Source organism: Emiliania huxleyi (genome assembly GCF_000372725.1).
Source record: "Emiliania huxleyi CCMP1516 unplaced genomic scaffold EMIHUscaffold_333, whole genome shotgun sequence".
Classification (NCBI taxonomy): Eukaryota; Haptophyta; order Isochrysidales; family Noelaerhabdaceae; genus Emiliania; species Emiliania huxleyi.
In genome coordinates, this window is record NW_005199497.1 from 4,296 (window position 1) to 22,145 (window position 17,850).

At 65.8% G+C, this 17,850-nt stretch overlaps 5 protein-coding genes across 5 annotated transcripts in view; 4 read left to right on the forward strand and 1 right to left on the reverse strand.

The window, feature by feature from the left end:
• Positions 1-4,239: 4,239 nt before the first annotated feature.
• EMIHUDRAFT_241465 (hypothetical protein) lies at positions 4,240-4,686 on the forward strand (the record flags this gene model as incomplete). The annotated part of the gene is made up of 1 exon (XM_005773585.1): positions 4,240-4,686. One exon carries the CDS (start codon positions 4,240-4,242, stop codon positions 4,684-4,686), a length of 447 nt encoding a protein of 148 aa, XP_005773642.1.
• Positions 4,687-5,252: 566 nt separating this feature from the next.
• Positions 5,253-5,855, reverse strand: EMIHUDRAFT_241466 (hypothetical protein; the record flags this gene model as incomplete). Its single annotated transcript, XM_005773586.1, has 1 exon — positions 5,253-5,855. One exon carries the CDS (start codon positions 5,853-5,855, stop codon positions 5,253-5,255), a length of 603 nt encoding a protein of 200 aa, XP_005773643.1.
• A 3,334-nt stretch (positions 5,856-9,189) lies between these two features.
• On the forward strand, positions 9,190-12,297 carry EMIHUDRAFT_241468 (hypothetical protein; the record flags this gene model as incomplete). Its single annotated transcript, XM_005773587.1, has 3 exons — positions 9,190-9,864; positions 11,919-12,175; positions 12,258-12,297. 3 exons carry the CDS (start codon positions 9,190-9,192, stop codon positions 12,295-12,297), a joined length of 972 nt encoding a protein of 323 aa, XP_005773644.1.
• A 2,855-nt stretch (positions 12,298-15,152) lies between these two features.
• Positions 15,153-15,737, forward strand: EMIHUDRAFT_46348 (hypothetical protein; the record flags this gene model as incomplete). The annotated part of the gene is made up of 1 exon (XM_005773588.1): positions 15,153-15,737. A coding segment is annotated over one exon (585 nt), but the record flags the coding sequence as incomplete, so codon positions are not given.
• Positions 15,738-16,542: 805 nt separating this feature from the next.
• EMIHUDRAFT_469845 (hypothetical protein) overlaps positions 16,543-17,850 on the forward strand; it is a 5,775-nt gene continuing 4,467 nt past the window's right edge. The window contains exons 1-4 of the mRNA XM_005773589.1: positions 16,543-16,891; positions 16,967-17,038; positions 17,297-17,645; positions 17,722-17,765. Of these exons, the coding sequence (XP_005773646.1) occupies positions 16,586-16,891; positions 16,967-17,038; positions 17,297-17,645; positions 17,722-17,765 (771 nt within the window). The 5' untranslated portion in view covers positions 16,543-16,585. The remainder of the gene's footprint in view (positions 16,892-16,966; positions 17,039-17,296; positions 17,646-17,721; positions 17,766-17,850) is intronic.

Here is a 17,850-nt window from a genome sequence, read left to right on the forward strand (position 1 = left end):
GGAGAGATTGCTGGAGGTAGAGCAAGCCTGCTCTAGCCTCGCATGTCACTTCCTGTCGTCTGTTGTGTCGTTGTGCCCTTGTTTGTTTCTCGTGGCACCGTGGAGTGCTGGGGGGGGCGACAGGGAGGATATGGCCTTGAGTTATGTGTACGCAAACTCAGGGTGTGTGGCAGCCCGCTGGCTGTGTGTCTTGTGAGCCTGTTTGTGTCTGTGTGTCGCTCGTGCGTGCCGTCATCATCTGTCTAGCGTCCGCCCATGCCGCGTTGGTGTCCAGTCCGAGCCTGGCTGTTCTTCACCTTTCTACCTACCTACCTACCTGTGGTGTGTGTGTGTGTGTGTGTGTGTGTGTGAGTGTGTGTGTGTGTGTGTGTGTGTGTGTGTGTGTGTGTGTGTGTGTGTGCGCATGTGTGTATGTGTGTCTATGAGTACTGTTCTCTAGGTAAGTACTGGTGAGTTGTCGTATGTCGACTTGTGTCTTGTGTGTCCAGATGTAGGCTTCCGCGAGCGGTTCCGTACCGCGTGTACGTGCGTACAGACACCGAGACAGCGGAGACAGCGCGATCTTGAACACTTTCTCTTTTGGACAAGAAACGAGACACGTACGTAGGTCGTAGCCGAAAACCGTGACACTCGGACCGTGACAGACAGCGCCCCCACTTCCGCAGTACCGGGAGAAGCAGGTGGGAAGCGAAAGTCGCGTCACTCGCACTCAACAGTACTCAGACCCAGACTCACCGGAGGCCTCCGTCCGCACGGACGAGGTTCTCGAGGCGGACGCGCATATTCTTGACGACGCCGGCGTGGCGCAGACAGACGGGGTAGCGGCCGCCCGAGAATGGACCCACGACAGTGCAGCGCAGCCCGTTCCAGCCTGGCGCCTTGACGAGGTCGGTGATGACGGCCTCGTCGCCGACGCCGAAGCCAAGGACGGCGCGCCCGCCGCCGCCCTCCGGCACCTCTGCGCCGGCCACCTCCTTGATCGTGAGCAGCGACGACGCGTTGATCCCGACGGCAGCCAGGAACGTGTCGGCCTCGAGCAGCGCCACCGCCGCCTCGGCGCGAGCCTTCTCGGCGGATGTCATGGAGGAACGTAGGTAGACACCGCGCTGCAGGTACGGTGCAGGCGGGCCTCCGAAATCATGCATCCAGTACCAACCAGCTTCCTTGGCCACGCCGAGGCGGAGCTTGCTTGACACCAATTGGCGTGGCACGATTTCGGCGTCCGCGAGAAAGTTAATGGCGTGCAGCAAGATGTACGTGTCGTGCAGGCGAGAGGCGTCGGCGACGATCTTCTCCTCGTCGCCACCGCAAGTCTCGCCCGACAGGAGGCGAAGCGTGTAGGTCAGAGATGGCCGAGCGTGTCGAGGGTTTGGGTCGGGGGCTGGCTTGACCTCGACGTTGAGAACCTCGGCGAGCCGCGAGCCGTCGACTCGGCCGTCGCGAAGGACGTCGTCGACGGTGTGCGAGGTCTCGCGGCGGCCGAGCAGGCAGATGCGGCCGACACAGTGCGCGCGAAGCTCCTCGAGCTGCTTCTTGGGCGGGACGTTGTAGCGCCACCGCCGGACGCGGCTGATGTCGAGAACGTTGGCAGCGGCTGGCGGCGGCGTGTAGAGGAGCGAGAAGTGGACTGGCGGCGCTTCTGCAAGCTCCGTGTGGGCGCCGTCGCAGAAGCCCTCGGGTGAGCGCGGGAAGAAGGAGATGCAGGTCGCCGCCTGAGAGAACGAGCTGACGCTCACCAGTTTGCCGGCGGCGTAGCCCCAGCTCCGCGCGGCTTCAGAGGGCAGCGTGCTCGAGCGCACGACGCAGAGGGTCCCCTTGATGGCCGGGTCGTCGAAGAAGTCTGCCTGGTTCAGGCCCTGCAGGCGCGCCTTTTCGAGGTACGCCTCGATCCGGGGCGCGTCGAAGCCATGCCGCCACGGGACGCAGCCCTGCGTGTAGAGCGCGGGGCGCATTCCGGCCGCCGGTCGAGGCTCGGCATCCGCCGCCAGCTTGGCCTCGCGGAAATTGAACCAGTCGTCGCCCGTGGTGCCGTTGCTCCCAAAGGCATGGTGGAAGCTCGACTCATCGGGCAGCTCCCCGTGCGAGCGCGTGCGGTTGCACGCCTCGAGCAGCGACTGCAGGTGCAGCGGCGGGCCGGTCACGCTCAAGCTTCCGTCGTGGTACGTCTGGGAGCGGTGCGCCCTCTCAACGCGCAGCAAGCGCAGCTCTGCCGAGAGCAGCCGCGCGAGGCCCCACCTCTGCGCCTTGGACGACCCATCAGACACCTCTGCGCGGCCATTGGCGCCCCAGTGGCTCTGCGTGAGCCGCGCCGCCGCCCGAGCCAGCGCCTCGAGCTCCAGGCGCGCCTTGTCGACGTGCGACGGGCGGTACAGCGATGCGTCCAGCCCGATGCCGAAGCCCCGCCGGGCGTACTTGAGCAGTCTCGTTTCGTACGTCTGCGACCGCCGTGCCAAGTCGACGTGGTTCACCTTGGACGCGACGGAGCGGACGGCGCGCGCGGTGGCGAGGACGCGATCGCCGTCGAAGGCGAAGCCACAGCAGTCCACGTCGAAGGAGGCGAGCACGTCCGTCGGAGACGCGAAGCGCTTGAGGACGACCTGGATGTTGCGCAAGGGGAATCCGGCGGCGAAGGTGATGGCCGTCTCGCTGCGGATGCAGAGGACCTTTCCGCCGGAGAAGTTGCGCTTCACCACCCGAGACACCTCCTGCAGCTTCTGCAGCGCCTCCTCCGCGGCGACCCCCACGAGGAACAGGTCGACGTCGCTCGAGGTGGCAAAGGGCGAGTGCGGCGAATCTGCGTCTGCGGCCGATTGGGGCGGCGCCGGCCTCCGGCTGTAGCGTTCCTTGGACGCTGCGGTTCCCGAGTCGGGCTGGAAGTAGACGCGGCGCATGTCCTCCACCTCCTCGCTGCCCGGCGCGCCCCACGCCTCGCAGCCTGTGCGTTGCACGCAGGCAAGCACAGCGCCGCCGGCCGCGACCAGGCCATCCCACCGAAGCCCGCGCAGCAAGCCGCAGCTGAAGGTGTCGAAGTTGTCGAGGAAGTGGGGGAGGGACGGCTCGAGCACCGCCGACTCCGAGCGCGTCGGCTCGGCGGCGAGAAGATCTGCTCGGGAGGCAGCGACGGCGCCTCTGACGAGCAGATGATCCGGTGCCATTCGCTGAAGACATCGATCAGCGGGAAGGCTCCCGCCGCGGTTGCGGCGAGTGTCGCGTCGTCGGGCGGTGCGGACGCGCGCTTCTCGCGGTACTCGTGCTCCTCCCTCCGAATGGCGGCATCGGTGACGGCCTCATTCGCGAGAAGCTTGAGCGCGTGCGCCTGCGGCGAGTCACCACAAGCGCGGCACGCGAGGAGCAGCCGGTGAGGCATCCGCGGGAGCGCGAGCCGCAGGCCGTCGCGCGGCCACCCCTCCGCCATCGATGTCGCCACGTCGAGCAGGTCCGCGACCGAGGCGTCGGCCGCAAAGGCACCGCACGTTCTGGTGATTCGGCGGAGGGCCAGCTCGCGCAGCGGGAGGACGTGGCGCTGCGACGCGTCCCACTCGCAGTCCCGCTCGTCGCGAGGCAACGAGCGAAAGAGGCGGGAGAAGTCGAAGGTCATTTGGCGCGGCGTCGCGAGATGCTCACACCGCACCGCACTCCGCACCCACGCCCCCCCCCGCCTCGCCTGAGTTGGAAGGAGAAAGGAAGATGGAACAGCCCGAGGAAAGGAGCGAATCAAACACGTATGGGAGGTTGAAATCGTGCACCACGCTGCCCGGCGTTTCTCACTTTCCGTCGTAGGTATATTGTTGGCTTTCCGGGACAGCCTCCCCGCCCTTGTGAGGCAGGAAAGTGGCGGCTACCCCGTACGCCCATATACGCGTTTTGGCGCGAGTCATGGATTGATGGGAAGGCGACACACAGTCCGACCAACGACTGGGACACCAACGCGGTATGGGTGGACGCAAGACGGGCGGTGACGGTCACACAGGAGCGACACACAGACCACACGACAAGACTAGTCATCGAAGCAGACCCCTATCTCGCTAGGAGCCGGAACCCACGCTGGAGAGGTTTACCACGCCGCCTCGAGAGGGAAGGAACGCCGTCAGCCGTCATCTCATGGCCAGCCTGCTCGTCAATCTCCCACTCTGCTACTTGAGTGCTCGCGTTGCGGCGGCGCACGCGAGGCCGCCGCACACACACCACCCACTCCGCCCAGGTGGCTGCGAGGTGGTGGTGGCGCGTGTGCCTCCCGGCATGGGCCGCAGCCGTCAGTTGGTGCTGCAGCAGGAGGGCGACGATGACGAACGCTACCTGGCTGCCATCGAGGCGCAGCTCCGCAGAGTGGCAGCCGATGGGACTCGCGCCGCGGAGGCCAGCGAGGTGCCCACACTGCTGCGAAGGTCCGCACTCACTGCGCGCTTCAACCGGTACGCCGAGTCTCCTCGCCGCATGCTGCTGCTGGGCACACTCTTCCTTTTTCTCGGCTTCTATTTTGCCCACTTCCTCGACACGGTCTTCGGGCAGAGCGGCTACTGGGAGACCGTCGCAGGGTTTGTGACGCTGGTCGTGTCTGAGCGGGTCACTCGCGAGTACTATTCGAGGCCCGCCGAGCAGAGGCCGCCGCTGCTAAAGCTCACGAACGCCTTCAAGGCGGGGCTGTACTACGGGCTGGTACTCGACGCAATCAAGATGTCGAGCTAGCGGATACCTACGCAGAGGTGTTATGTGAGCTGTGACGGCTGTGAGGGTCCGCCCCGGCACGCGCATTTAGGTGTTATGTGGGTATTTGAGTGATGTGTGTGGAAAATTAAAGCACCTGCATGTCACGGAGGAGCTCTAGTGTGGGGAGTTTCCGTTTTTGTGTGTTCTTGCGGTATCCTGAGAGTGCTCTGAGATATGCATCTCGCGTTCTCACGGTCTCGCCAGATACACCTGACCCCGTATCCCGTATCGTCGCGTCATAACCGATATCCCGCCATGTCGCCATATCCCGCCGTATCATCCCCGGCCCGGGGATACCGCGAAAAAACCGTCCGACACCGGGGATCGGAGGTGAGTGTCTCAAAAAAGCAAGATAGTTGCGACCGCCGCTACCGCGCTAGCCGCCGACCACCCCCCACACAAAGAACCCTGCACAAAGATCGCACGGGCGGGGACCTGTTCCTGTTTACCCATCTCCTAGTCGAGGTGTCGTTTTTTATTTATTTGTTTATGAACCCACAGCGTCGTTCTCGTTCCGATGCGGCCTGGCGCCTGGCGTGCCCCGGCTACGCGTACGAGACCCTTCTCGCCAGCGCCCTGATTCGCTCTTTCGCCTCCGGCTCCACGGCGGCAGCGGCCCGGCGGTTGATGACGTAGTTCATGTAGCTGCCGTATCCCACGCCCAGCAGAGTGTTGATGAAGAGCACGCGGAATCTGAGTGGCACCACCATCAGGTTGACGAGCATGACGGGAGGGATGACGGCGTATCCCGCGCGGAGGAGCGGCTCTAGCTTTTCCCGCATGTCGGCTTCAATGTGCGCAGCCGAGCCGTGCGCCGCCGTCGAGAGAAAGGCGACGTAGGCGACGTGCGAGGCGGGCATGAAGGTGAAGGTGTCCACGGCGAGGCGGAGGAGAGGAGCGGGGATGGAAAACAAGGAGGGAATGCGAGCGAGCACGTTCATCCAAACGTGTAAGTTTGGCGCCATGATCACACCGCTCCAAATCGCCTGCCGCGCTGTGCGGTGATGGTCCTGTTCGAGGGGCGGTACACCCGCCGTACTCTGCAAGGCCAGATCGGTCGAGGTGGAGAGGAGGCCCGCCGTCGCCATCTTTGTGGGTAGTGGGTGGGTTTGCAACACGGTGTCGTAGCGCGCGAGAAGGCGGAGCATGCTCGCAGCGCGCTCGTAGCACCGGTAGACTCGCTGCGGGGTATCGTGTGCGTAGCGTGTGTTTTAGTCCTCTATGCGTCCGTCCACTGCGAGCTGGGGCGGGGGGCGGGGGGGGGCGGGGCCCCGGGGGGGGGGGGGGGGGCCGGGAAAGGGGGAGGGGAAAAAACCCAAAAATCCAAATTTCCCCCACACCCCCCCACCCCCACACACACACACACACACACACACACACACACACACACACACACACACACACACACACACACACACACACACACACACACACACACACACAAGCCCCGCAAACCCAAAAAAAGAATTCTTAAAATACACGCCTCTCTCACAGCACACTGGCACGACAAGGGCGCGGACTGGCGCGGACTGGCACACACACCGGCTCACCACCGGAGCCGCCTAAGCGACTCCGTTAAGAACGGCAATGCACTCCGCACCATGCACAATGCCCTCGTGTGAGTGAGTATCACACACACACACACACACACACACACACACACACACACACACACACACACACACACACACACACACACACAATGCCCTCTCCCAAATGCTCGATAACCCCAGGACGCCGAGGAAGTGCCCTGCCTGCGACGAGATGATCACGCCCGAGCGGCACAGCGAACGCGCGCAAGTTCAAGATCCTGCAGTCGCGGAAGTGGCAGGACACGGAGCTTGACGTGGCGCGCTTCATCAAGCTCTTCCCGTCACAGATGCACGAGGGGAAGCGCAAGCGGCCGACGGTGTTGCGCGACGCGCTCCGAGTCAACGGCGTCGGCGTGGGCTTTTACGCGGCAGCGCGCACCGGCGTCGCCATGGACAAGGTGCGGGCGCAAGAGGTCAAGCTGAGGGTGCTCGAGAAGCTCACGCCGGCGCTCGGGCGGCAGACGGCTGAGCTCCTCGGGCGCTTCACCCTCAAGGCGGCAACCGCCCTCAACCACGTCGCCCGTGGCTGCGAGCCCTCAGTCACGCGCGAGCCGCTCGAGTACGCGGGCGAGACGCAAGCGCAGCTCTTCCGCACGCTCACCGCCACCAGCCCCTCCGAGATCCGTGACGTGCAGCACGACGCCAACCCCGACGGCCCGACGGAGCGGCGGTGCGAGGAGGCGATGCACCTCTCGCAGCGGAATGGCGGCTTCGGCTGGGCGCACCCACGACTCATCGCGCCGGCCGCTTCGACTGGGCGCGTGCTCGACGTCCTCTATCTGCTGCGGCGGCTCGAGGACGTGTCCCCATTGGTGCCGCCCCCGAACGAGTGGGCCGCGTCCGGCGTGCCGATGCTCGAGGAAGCGATCGCGTTCATCGAAGAGCTTGTGAGCAATTCGGCGGGCTTCAAGCACGGCCCGGACAGCGACGCCGACGACTGGAGGACCCTCCGCAACAAGATCGTCGCGGACGACGGCTCCGTCGACTACAAGGGGATCGAGCAGGTCTCGGGGCGCCACTTCCAGCACGTCGCCAACAACGCCCTGCAGCAAGACATGTTCGACGCTATCGTCAACGACCCGAAGGTACACCCGGCGACGCGAGCGCACTTCCGCTCGACGAAGCAACTCGGGGCGGGCGCGGTGCTCGGCATCGACGTCGTCCACAAGGACGTCGAGCTGAACGACAAGGCGTGGCTCCACGAGGCGCAGGGCTACCTCAACCACCCAAAGGGCGCCATCACCCTCGCCACGCGCTGCGTCGGCGTGGGCCCTAACTCGGTGTGCATCTACCACCGCACGAGGCTAACGGGATGCGTCCCGTGCGACATCGGCGAAGCGCGAGTGCCGCGCACGCTGTCGCTCTTCGAGCACCTCAACGGTACGCACTGGGACGGGTGCAACTACGGCGGCTGGCTGGCCACGGGGCACACATCCCTCAACACCCACGTCACGAACGTCGCCCGCGCCTTCGGCGCCTCGGCAAAGGTCATGGAGGTGAGGCTCGGCTGCAGGGACCCGACGCGGGCGCACGATCCGGACACCAACCCGTACCAGAGGGGCGACGGAGTCTTCGGCAACTATGCAGAGTCGGCACGCGCCGTGGTGTACGACGGCACGTGCGTCACCGCGGTGCACCATGACAGGCTGCGCCCGCTGGCGAGCGGCAAGCGCCTGGCCACCGACTACGCCGAGGCGACGAAGCGGAAGGCCAAGGCAGCGGCGTGCGACGCCAAAAACTGCGACTTTATGACATGGGCGGCGAGCACGCGTGGCGGCATCGGGCACGAGGCGGCGACGTGGTTCAACACCAACTTCGACATCAAGGCCGCTAAGGCGTCCTCCGACAGCGAACGATGGCGGGTCAGTAGCGAGCGCAGGCGCTTCCTGCAAGTGCACTCGGCCATTGTCGCGAGGCGCAACGCCGCCATCTTCGACTACAACGCGTGGCCGAAGATGGGCGGCGAGATGCCGCGGGCGCCTCGAGAGCAGTATGAGTAGGGACGGGCGAGGGAGGAGGGGCGCTGACCACGGGCGACTACGAGTCGAAGGTTCGAGGACGACTACTCGCCGCCTGGGTCGTTTGGGGCGCGCGGCTCCGTCGAGGACCGGGCGCGCCCCTTTCCCGGCGCGGCGTAGGTCCCACTCTGACGTATAGAGGGGAGGCACGGACAACGGCCCAATTCATCAATTCCACTCATCTTCTGGTGCCTAGCCCCGTGCAGCGGCGGTCCGGCAGGCTGCCCCCAAGGCCCCCTGGGCCGCTGCGGGTTTTGGAGTTATGCTTTGGCACAGCTTCGGCGATGGCGGCCCCTCTCTGGGGCTTGCATAGGCGGGGAGTCTCCCCCGCTGGTCTCCTCATTCCCTTTTTTCTTTTTCTTTTGAGAGCAGGACGCCGGGTTTGTCTTGTATGTGCATGTCGGGCCTGGGTGTGTGTGAGGGGCAGAGGGGCGGGAGCGTGCGGGGCAGAGGCCCAACGTCGGGCGGCTTGTCGGGGTCCGGAGCATTCGAGGGGGGAACGAGGAGGGGAGAATGGGCGGTCGGCGTCGGGGTAGAGCAACAGGCGCGTACGGGGTAGCCGTCACTCTCCCGCCTCAAAAGGGCGGGGCTGTCCCGGAAAGTGAGAGACGCCGGGCAGCGTGGCGCATTACTGAACCCTCCCATACGTGCTCGTACTCCTCCTTCGCTGTCCCATCTCCTCGTCTCTTTCCCGCCTGGGCGGGGCGGTGGGCGGGCGCGCGGTGCGGCATGGCGTGTGCGTGTGCGTGACTGCAACGGAGGACCGCTCGCAGAGGACCATTGGGTTTGTACTATTAACAACGAAGGCGCTCTCAAAAAAAAACCGCGACCCGGCTCGCGCCTGTATTCCACACACGCCGCCGCGACCGCGGATGAAGCTCAAGCAGCTCGTTGGCGAGCTGCAAGGCGTGCAGTCGTGGCGTCACCCAAAGTCGGAGCTCGAGCAGTATCCGACGCCGCCGGACATTGCGGCGCACATGCTGCTCGCGGCGGACGCGGAGGACGGGCTGGAGGACGCTCTGGTGGCGGACCTCGGCTGCGGAGGCGGCGTTCTCGGCATCGGCGCCGCGCTCCTGGGCGCCGCGCACGTCCTCGCCGTCGACCTCGACCCGGCAGCGCTCGAGGTGGCGGCGGAGAATGTGGAGGAGTTTGAGGTGCCCGTCTCGCTGCTGGGCTGCGACGTGGTCCAGCTCGCGATGCGGTCGGGGCCGGAGGGCGCGCCGAGCGGTGTCGCTGACGCCGAAGGAGGCGCCGACGCTGGGGCTGCGGGCGGCGCGTTTGACATTGTGCTGATGAACCCTCCGTTTGGGACGCGAAACGAGTCGCACGGCGCGGACGTGGCGTTTCTGCAGGCGGGGCTGCGGCTCTGCCGGCCCGGCGGCGCGGTCTACTCGCTGCACAAGACCTCCACCCGCCCGTTCATCGCGAAAAAGGCGGCCGAGGCCGGCGGCGAGGCCTCGGTGGTGGCGGAGCTGCGGTTCGAGATCCCCAGAATGTACAAGCACCACCGGCAGCCGAGCAAGGACGTGGCGGTCGACTTTTGGAGAGTGCAGAGAGGGGGCGGGGGCGAGGAGGAGGAGGGGGAGGAGGAGGTGCCGTCGTGAGAAAGAGAGAGAGAGAGAGCATGAGAGAGAGAGAGAGAGAGCCTTGAGAGAGCCTTGAGAGCGCGGGGAGCAAAAGAAAAGCTCGAAGGCCTCTCCACGCTGGAGCCGGAGCGCCTTCGTTCTTTTGGGATGGAGGAGCCAAGCAGCGAGCCAGCGCCGCTGCTCGGGCAGCGCGTCGCGCTCGGCGGGCTCTCCTCCCGCCCCGCGCTAAACGGGCAGCGGGGCGTGGCGCGGAGCTTCGAGGGCGGCCGGTACGCTGTGGCGCTCGAGGGCGGCGGCGAGAGCGTGCGTGTGCGGCCGGGTAATCTCTTGCCGGTGGCGGCGTCGGCGGAGCGGGCTTCGAGTGCCGTGGAAGTATCCGTCGAGGCCATCGCAGCGGTTCGGCGAGGCGGCGCTGCTGCTGCTGCTGTTGCTGCTGCTGCTGCTGCTGCTGCTGCTCGCCAGCGGTGTCGAGGGGTGGCGTGCCAGTCTCCGACGAGGTCGTGGCAGCGGCTGAGCGAGGCGAGGAGGAGGCGGTGCTGGCGTGGCTTAAGGGCGGCGGGCGGGCCGACGCGACGTACGAGAGAGGTGGGGTGAGCGGCATCACGCTGCTGATGTCCGCCGCCGAGCTCGGCCACGAGCGGGTGGTCGAGTTGCTACTGCAGCACGGCGCAGGGGTCAACCTGCAGAGCAGCGTCCGCATCACCGCGCTGATGACCGCCGCCGGCCAAGGCCACGAGCGGGTGGTCAACTTGCTGATACGGCACGGCGCTGAGGTCAACCTGCAGAGCAGCAACGGCAACACCGCGCTGATGAGCGCCGCTGTCTTCGGCCACGAGCGGGTGGTCGACTTGCTGATACGGCACGGCGCGGAGGTCAACCTGCAGAGGAGCGACGGCTGCACCGCGCTGATAGCCGCCGCCCACCGCGGCCACGAGCGGGTGGTCGAGCTGCTGATTCGGCACGGCGCGGAGATCAACCTGAAGAACAGCATCGGCAGCACCGCGCTGCTGCTCGCCGCCGACCAAGGCCACGAGCGGGTGGTCGAGCTGCTGATTCGGCACAGCGCGGGGATCAACCTGCAGAACAGCGGCGGCTTCACCGCGCTGATGGCCGCTGCCCTCTTGAACCGCCCCGCCGTCGTGCGGCGTTTGTTGCGGGCGGGCGCTGACACGGCGGCGCGCATTAGTGGCAAGACGGCGCTGCAGCTGGCCAAGAGGGAGGGCCACGCCGAGTGCGTCGAGGCCTTCAAGAAGCACGTCCAGGAGGTGTTGGCGAGACGGCCCACGGCGACGGCAGCCGGCGGCGAAGGCGCAGGCGGCGCTTCCTCCGGCGGCGCTTCCTCCTCGGCTGCTTCGAGAGTCGCGAAGACGCTGTCTCCGGCGGTGGCGGCGGGGCGGGCGACGAGCGGTGTCGTGGCAGTCTCCGACGAGGTCGTGGCAGCGGCTGGGCGAGGCGAGGAGGAGGCGGTGCTGGCGTGGCTTGACAGCGGCGGGCGGGCCGACGCGACGTGCGAGAGATGCGGCGTGAGTGGCATGACGCTGCTGATGTTCGCCGCCCAGGAAGGCCGCGAGCGGGTGGTCGAGTTGCTGCTGCGGCACGGGGCGGAGATCAACTCGCAGAACAGCATCGGCAGCACCGCGCTGACGATCGCCGCCGTCTTCAACCGCTCCGACGTCGTGCGGCGCTTGCTGCGGGCTGGCGCAGATGCGACGGCGCGCAGCGCGAGCGGCAAGACGGCGCTTCAGTACGCCAAGGAGAAGGGCCACGCCGAGTGCGTGCGCGTCATCAAGGAGCATGCGGCGGCGGCGGTGGCGGAGGCGGCGGAGGCGAGGGAGGTGGAGAGAGCGGCGGCAGAGGCGGAGGCGTCGCGGAATGCCGAGGCGCTGCTGGCGGAGGAGGAGGCGGAGAAGGAGGAGGCGGGGGAGCGCGTCAAGGAGAGCAAGAAGGGGAAGAAGAAGAAGAAGAAGGGGAAGGGCGGCGCGGGCGGCGCTGGGCCTTCGCGGGAGCCCGATGAGGCAGCGCTGGCGGCGGGAGAGGAGGCGCAGTTGGCGGCGGCGCTAGAGGAGAGCACGAGGCTGGAGGAGGAGAGGCGGGCGCCCGACGAGCAAGCGTCGTCCTCTTTGGCTGCAGAGAGGCCGCCTTCGGTGGAGGAGGAGGAGCCGCCGGCCGACTTCATTTGCCCGATCACAACCGAGGTGATGGTCGACCCGGTGATGGCGGCGGATGGGCACTCATACGAGCGCTCGGCGATCGAGCGCTGGCTCGCGACCAAGTCGACGAGCCCGCTGACGGGCGAGGAGCTCGAATTCACTCGGCTCATCCCAAATCACACACACCGCCGGATGATCCGACAGTGGCAAGAAACCGTTCGCACACCCGTCACCCGACTCCTGACCTCCTGAGACACGCTTCGATGCTTGTCAGGCACTGCTCTCTCTCTGCTGGTCAGAGTGGTCAAATTGTTGCTTGTTGGTGACAATCATCGCCTCGATGGGTTTGTTGTTGGTGAGCGCCGCGTAGACCTCGCGCCGGCAGTTGTGACTCGCAAAGTAGCCCGAGGAGAGGAAGATGAGCATCACCACTGCATTGGCCATCGCCTCCTCCAGCTTGCCGATGTCGTCCAAATTGTGCCACGCCAAGCTGTGTGACTAGTTCCAAAAAGTATGTGGTGCAAAACCCGCCAAAAACTAGTTGTTACTACCAAAAACGCTGTCGACTACTTGCAAAAAGTCTCACGTGGAAACCCCACCAAAAACGATGTCACGGCCAGCTCGGCACTACGCCAGAACGCCAGCGGGGAGGCGCCGCGACTTAACGCAGCCACCCGTGTGCGCGCCCGCGGAGGTTTGCACGCCCATGGCGCACCCGATCGTGCACCGCGACGTCAAGCCGGACAACATCCTGCTCGACGAGAAGCTGACCGCCGTGCTCGCCGACACGGGCTTCGCAAAGGACCAGCGTCCCGACGCCTCTGTCCGCTGCCGCTCGACCGCCCTCTACATCTCCACGGGCTACCTCTGCCCCTCCATCTCCAAGGGGGGCGAGTACTCGAGCAAGACGGACGGCTACGCCATCGGTATCACCCTCCTCGTCTGCCTCACCAGCCGCTCCGAGGTGCAGCTCACCGACCGGTGCGAGGACGAGTTCGAGGAGGACTGGACCGACATCGACGCAGTGAAGCTCGCCGACGTGGCTGCAGGCTGGCCAGTCGACGCGGCACGCGCGGTAAAGGACCTCGCGCAGGCGGGGGACGGGCAGAAGAGCCTCTGCCACCACAGCTTGCGCAAGCGGCCCACGCTGCCCGAGGCGCTGCTGACGCTCCGGGCGCTGCTGTCTGGCGCGCGGGGCGGGGCGGGGGTGGAAGAAGCTGCGCCGGCCTTTGGAGACGAGGCCGCTGCGACAGCCGCCCGCACCACCGGGTACGAGCCTTCGCCGCTCTCGGTGCAGGTGCGCGGCATGCGCACGGGCGGCGACGCGCAGGCGCGCATCCAGGGCAACATGCTGCTCGCCTTCAACACGCTGATGCCACGCCTCGACGCCGTCTACGAGGAGCGCATCAACTTTTGGCACCGCGAGTGCGGCTTGCCGACCGAGCTACAGAGGCAGCTGCACTCGCTGCGCATCTGGGCCAACGCGGCGAGGCACCACGACGCGGCGAGGTGGAGGAGGGACGGGCCGCGCAGCGAGGGGGAGGCGTCGCGGCTAGTTGCCGAGGTGACGGAGGCGATCGGGGCGCTCGAGGGGTAACATTTGTGTGTACGAGTGTTCCTCGAGGTCGTATGGTACAGGTATAGACCGTCGTCGGTGTGTACAACTAGCTCCCAGGTGTGTGAGGCCATGTGCGAGGCGCGCGTGAGGGGTCGGGCGGAAAGCGAGACTCGAGTAAAACTGCACATTCGAGCCGCTCTGCGTGTTCCTCTCTTGTCCCCAAGAGTGTGCACCGTCGTCGCCAGGGGCGCAGCGGGCGCAGCGGGCGCCGCGGGCGCCGTGGGCGGCGCGAGACCGCCGTGGTCAGCGAACCCGTGCTGGGCAAGGCCGTGGGCGTTGAGGCAGGCATCCGCGCAACTACTGAAGCAGCGGCGACGACGGCGGCGGAGGCCGCGACGGCAGCGGAGGCCGCAACGGCGGCGGAGGCCGTGATGGCGGCGGGCCCCCCCGCCGCTGCGTTGCTGTGCGCCATATTGTGAGTTCTCCACACACACGAAGTGGTGGGTCAGGGGGGGGGGGGCAACCCTCGCGACTCCGCGTCCAGAACGGTTTGCACCTTCCTAGCTTGAGTTCTCTGGTCTGAGGGAGGGTGTAGAGGATGTAGAGTGTAGAGCAAAGTAGAGCTGTAGAGATCTAGTGCGCTGTAGAGCTGTACAGCTCTCTCTGCATCCGGCGCGTGACGGACCTGTGTGTCTTTGGTGCCTTGGTTTGACGGACCTGTGTCGAACCTGATACAAAACACCGTAGGCTCGTGAATGAAGCCAGATCTGAGAGAGAGAGAGAGAGAGATTTGAAGACCAACAAGAAATCACGACTCTCACAGTGATTTGGGCTCTTTCTTCAGATCTGCGAAAGACAGAAAGAAAACAGCAGATCTAGGGAAGAAAACGGAAAAAGAAAGAAATAAAACAGACAACCCAAGGGAGGGATGGGAGGACGGCACGCCGAGATTTTTAAGGAGAGAGGTGTGCTCCAGAAAACGGAAACGTCATGATTCGCGCGATGTTGAAACGTTCTTCCGCGGGACATCTCTCTTCATGCACGTGCCCCATGCCCACGAAACCGACGCCCATATTTCGTGCACCGCCCAACTGCGGGCTGCGCTCGTCATTCAGTGGCATCGCCTGGCGGTGAACCACCGTCTCTGGGGTAGCAGCGCCGTTCGCTGCGTCGCCGCCGGGAGAGGCGACGGGAGAGGCATTGTGCGTTGGGGTTCACTGATCTACGCGGGCGAGGTGACAGTGGCGGCGACAGAGGGCCGCCCGCACGGCGCGGGGGTGGCAGTGTGGAAGGACGGAAGCAGATTTGAGGGCCAGTGGGCCGAGGGCGCGCGAGACGGCACGGGGACTTTCACCGGTGCGGGTGCGGGTGAGGTGAGTCAGGAGGTGGGTGGTGGCACAGAGATGTATTGTGGTGGATGGGCGCGAGGGGTGCGCCACGGAGCTGGCCGCCTCCACACCGCCCTGGGACACGTCTATGAGGGCGAGTGGTGCGACGGTGACCTCGTGCGCGGCAAATTTGTTGGCCGGTGGCATGGCAGGTACGAGGGCGAGTTCAGGAGGCTGAGAAGACATGGCCAGGGTGTCTGGACGTCGGAGCGAGGCAACCAGCGGTACGAGGGGAGATGGTTCGACGATCTGTTCGACGGCGAGGGCCTCTATACGTCGTCAGGCAAGACGCGCCGCTACGCTGGCACCTTTCGGGCCGGGAAGCGGCACGGGCACGGCACCTGGAAGTCCGGGCATGGAGATGAGTACAGCGGCGAGTTCGTGGCCGGCCTGTTTCACGGAGGTGGCCTCCTGCGCACCACATCCGGGTGCACATATGACGGCGAATGGGTCGAGGGGCAGCTTCACGGCCAGGCAACGTACCAGAGCAAGCAGGGTGTGCGATACGAGGGAGAGTGGCGGCGCGGTAAGAGGCACGGCCTCGGCACGCAAACCTTCCGAGATGGCGCGGTCTTCACGGGCACCTTCAAGAGCGACGTCTTCGACGGCCCGGGCGACTGGGTGGACGGCCGCGAGGGCTGCGGCGGCAGCTATCGGGGCGACTGGTCTAACGGGTTGCGTCACGGCGAGGGGGCCTGGGAGGGTGGCGACAAGGATTGCTACAAGGGGGGCTTTGTCGGTGGTAGCATGTGTGGGGAGGGCGAGCTGCAACTGAGCGTGGAGGACGAGCCTCTCCAGGTTCAGTGGCGCGTGCCGCGTGCCGGTGCGAAAAGCGGCTCCGGTTCACCGCTGCTCCTGCCATGTGGGTTCGTCACGCCGCCTAGGCGCGTGGCACTCTCAACACCACACAAAACATGACCAGGCTTCGATCGTGTAAAGAAAACACGGGCGCAACTCGGCTGCGAGTTTTTCTTCTCTTTCCCGCACCGTCCGTCTCTTAACACAGCGCTCTACATCGCTCTAGCCTCTACATAGCTCTCCCAGCGCTCTACACACTACACTCTACATCCTCTACACCCTCCCTCAGGTGACTCTCCGTCCGGGTCAATCTGGAGGTCATTCTCCGCAATCTCCTACGACAGGGAGTATTCTTTTGAGAGCACGCTAAAAAATACAAGAAAGAATACTCTCCGAGGGCTGGTTCCGTGTACCAGAACGCTGCCCCCTACTCGGAGCTAAATAAATAAATAAATAAAACGGACATCCCAAGCTAGGGCTGGGTCGAGGACAGACACGTCCCCACCTTTGCAGGATTTTGCAAAAGCGAGGGGGAGGGCTGGGCTAGTGACACCACTTGGAGCACTTGGAGTGCAGTTATCAACCTCAAAGAAAGAAAGAAAACGGACAACCCAAGGGAGGGATGGGAGGACGGCACGCCGCCACCACACAGGGATTTTAAGGAGAGGGGTGTGGTGCGCTATTATCAACCTCACATCCAGGCGCAGCAGGAAGAATATTTTTTCTGGAGCTTGGCTCCAGTCACCAGGGCGGGCCGACGCTCTCAGCTCTCGCCAAAGCGGCCCGCCATGGCGCCCAAAGAGGACCCCAAGGCCCCCGCCGCGGCCGCGGACAAGGCTGCCGACAAGAAGAAGAAGAAAAAGGAGGAGGAGGAGGTGTCGGAGGAGGACGCAGCGCTGATTGAGAAGATGCAGCTGCTCGTGACGCGGTGCTCGGACGTGGAGAAGGGGATCCGGGTCAACGCGCTGACGGAGATGTCGCGCGAGATCCGCGAGGCCACCTCGTCGATGACCTCCGTTCCCAAGCCGCTCAAGTTTCTCCGGCCGCACTACCCGACCCTCAAGCAGATCCACACCGGCGGCGGTGACGAGGAGGTGGGCAGCCGCCGGCGCCGCGCGCCGTGCGCGTGCGTCCGCCGCCCGCCCGACGGCCCGCCCCCCTCGCCGCAGGTCCAAAAGATGCTCGCCGACGTGCTCTCGGTGCTCGCGATGACCTATGCCGAGGCGCGCCCCAGCCGCCCCGTCGCAAGCGCCTCCCCAGCGGGCGGTCTCAGCATCACCGCCCTTCCCCGGCGCAGCTGGCCGCCCCACTCCCTCACCACGCACGGCGTACCACACGCCGCGCGGCCTCGCGCGCACCCCACTCAAAGCAGCGCCGCCCGAATCACCCCGCTCCCCGCACCTACCAAGTTGGGCAAGGCCCAGCGGAGCCCGCAACGCCGTCGGAGCCCGGCTCTCTTCCTCCCCACAAGCCGTGTCCGACAACACCCTGCCCCGCAGGACGACGGCGCGCGCGAGTCGCTGCGCTACAAGCTCATCGGGGCGGGCGGCAAGGTTGGCGCGTGGGGGCACGAGTACGTCCGCCACCTCGCCGCCGAAGTCGGCGAGGAGTACAACGCGCGCCTCGCCGCCGCAGACGCCGCCGCGGACCGCGCGCGCGAGACGGAGGCGGCCAAGGAGGAGGGGGGCGAGGCGGCGGAGATGGAGACGGCGGAGGCGGAGGGTGCGGCTCCTCTCCTCCCGGCGGAGGAGCTGCTGCCCCTCGTGACGGGCGAGATGGTCCCCTTCTTCATCGCGTCAAACGCAGAGTCGGAGGCGATCGACCTACTGATGGAGTGTGGGCAGGCGGGTCGCCACACACCTCCCCAACACCTCCCCGACACCTCCCCGACACCTCCCCGACACCTCCCCGACACCTCCCGTAGACACTCCCCCCAGACACCTGCCAGACACCTTCCAGACCGTTCTGGTGGAGTGCGGGGACACGCGCGACGCGCTTAACCGCGCACCGGCCACTCCCGCCAGCCACGACCTGGCCGGGGCTCTTCCTCCTT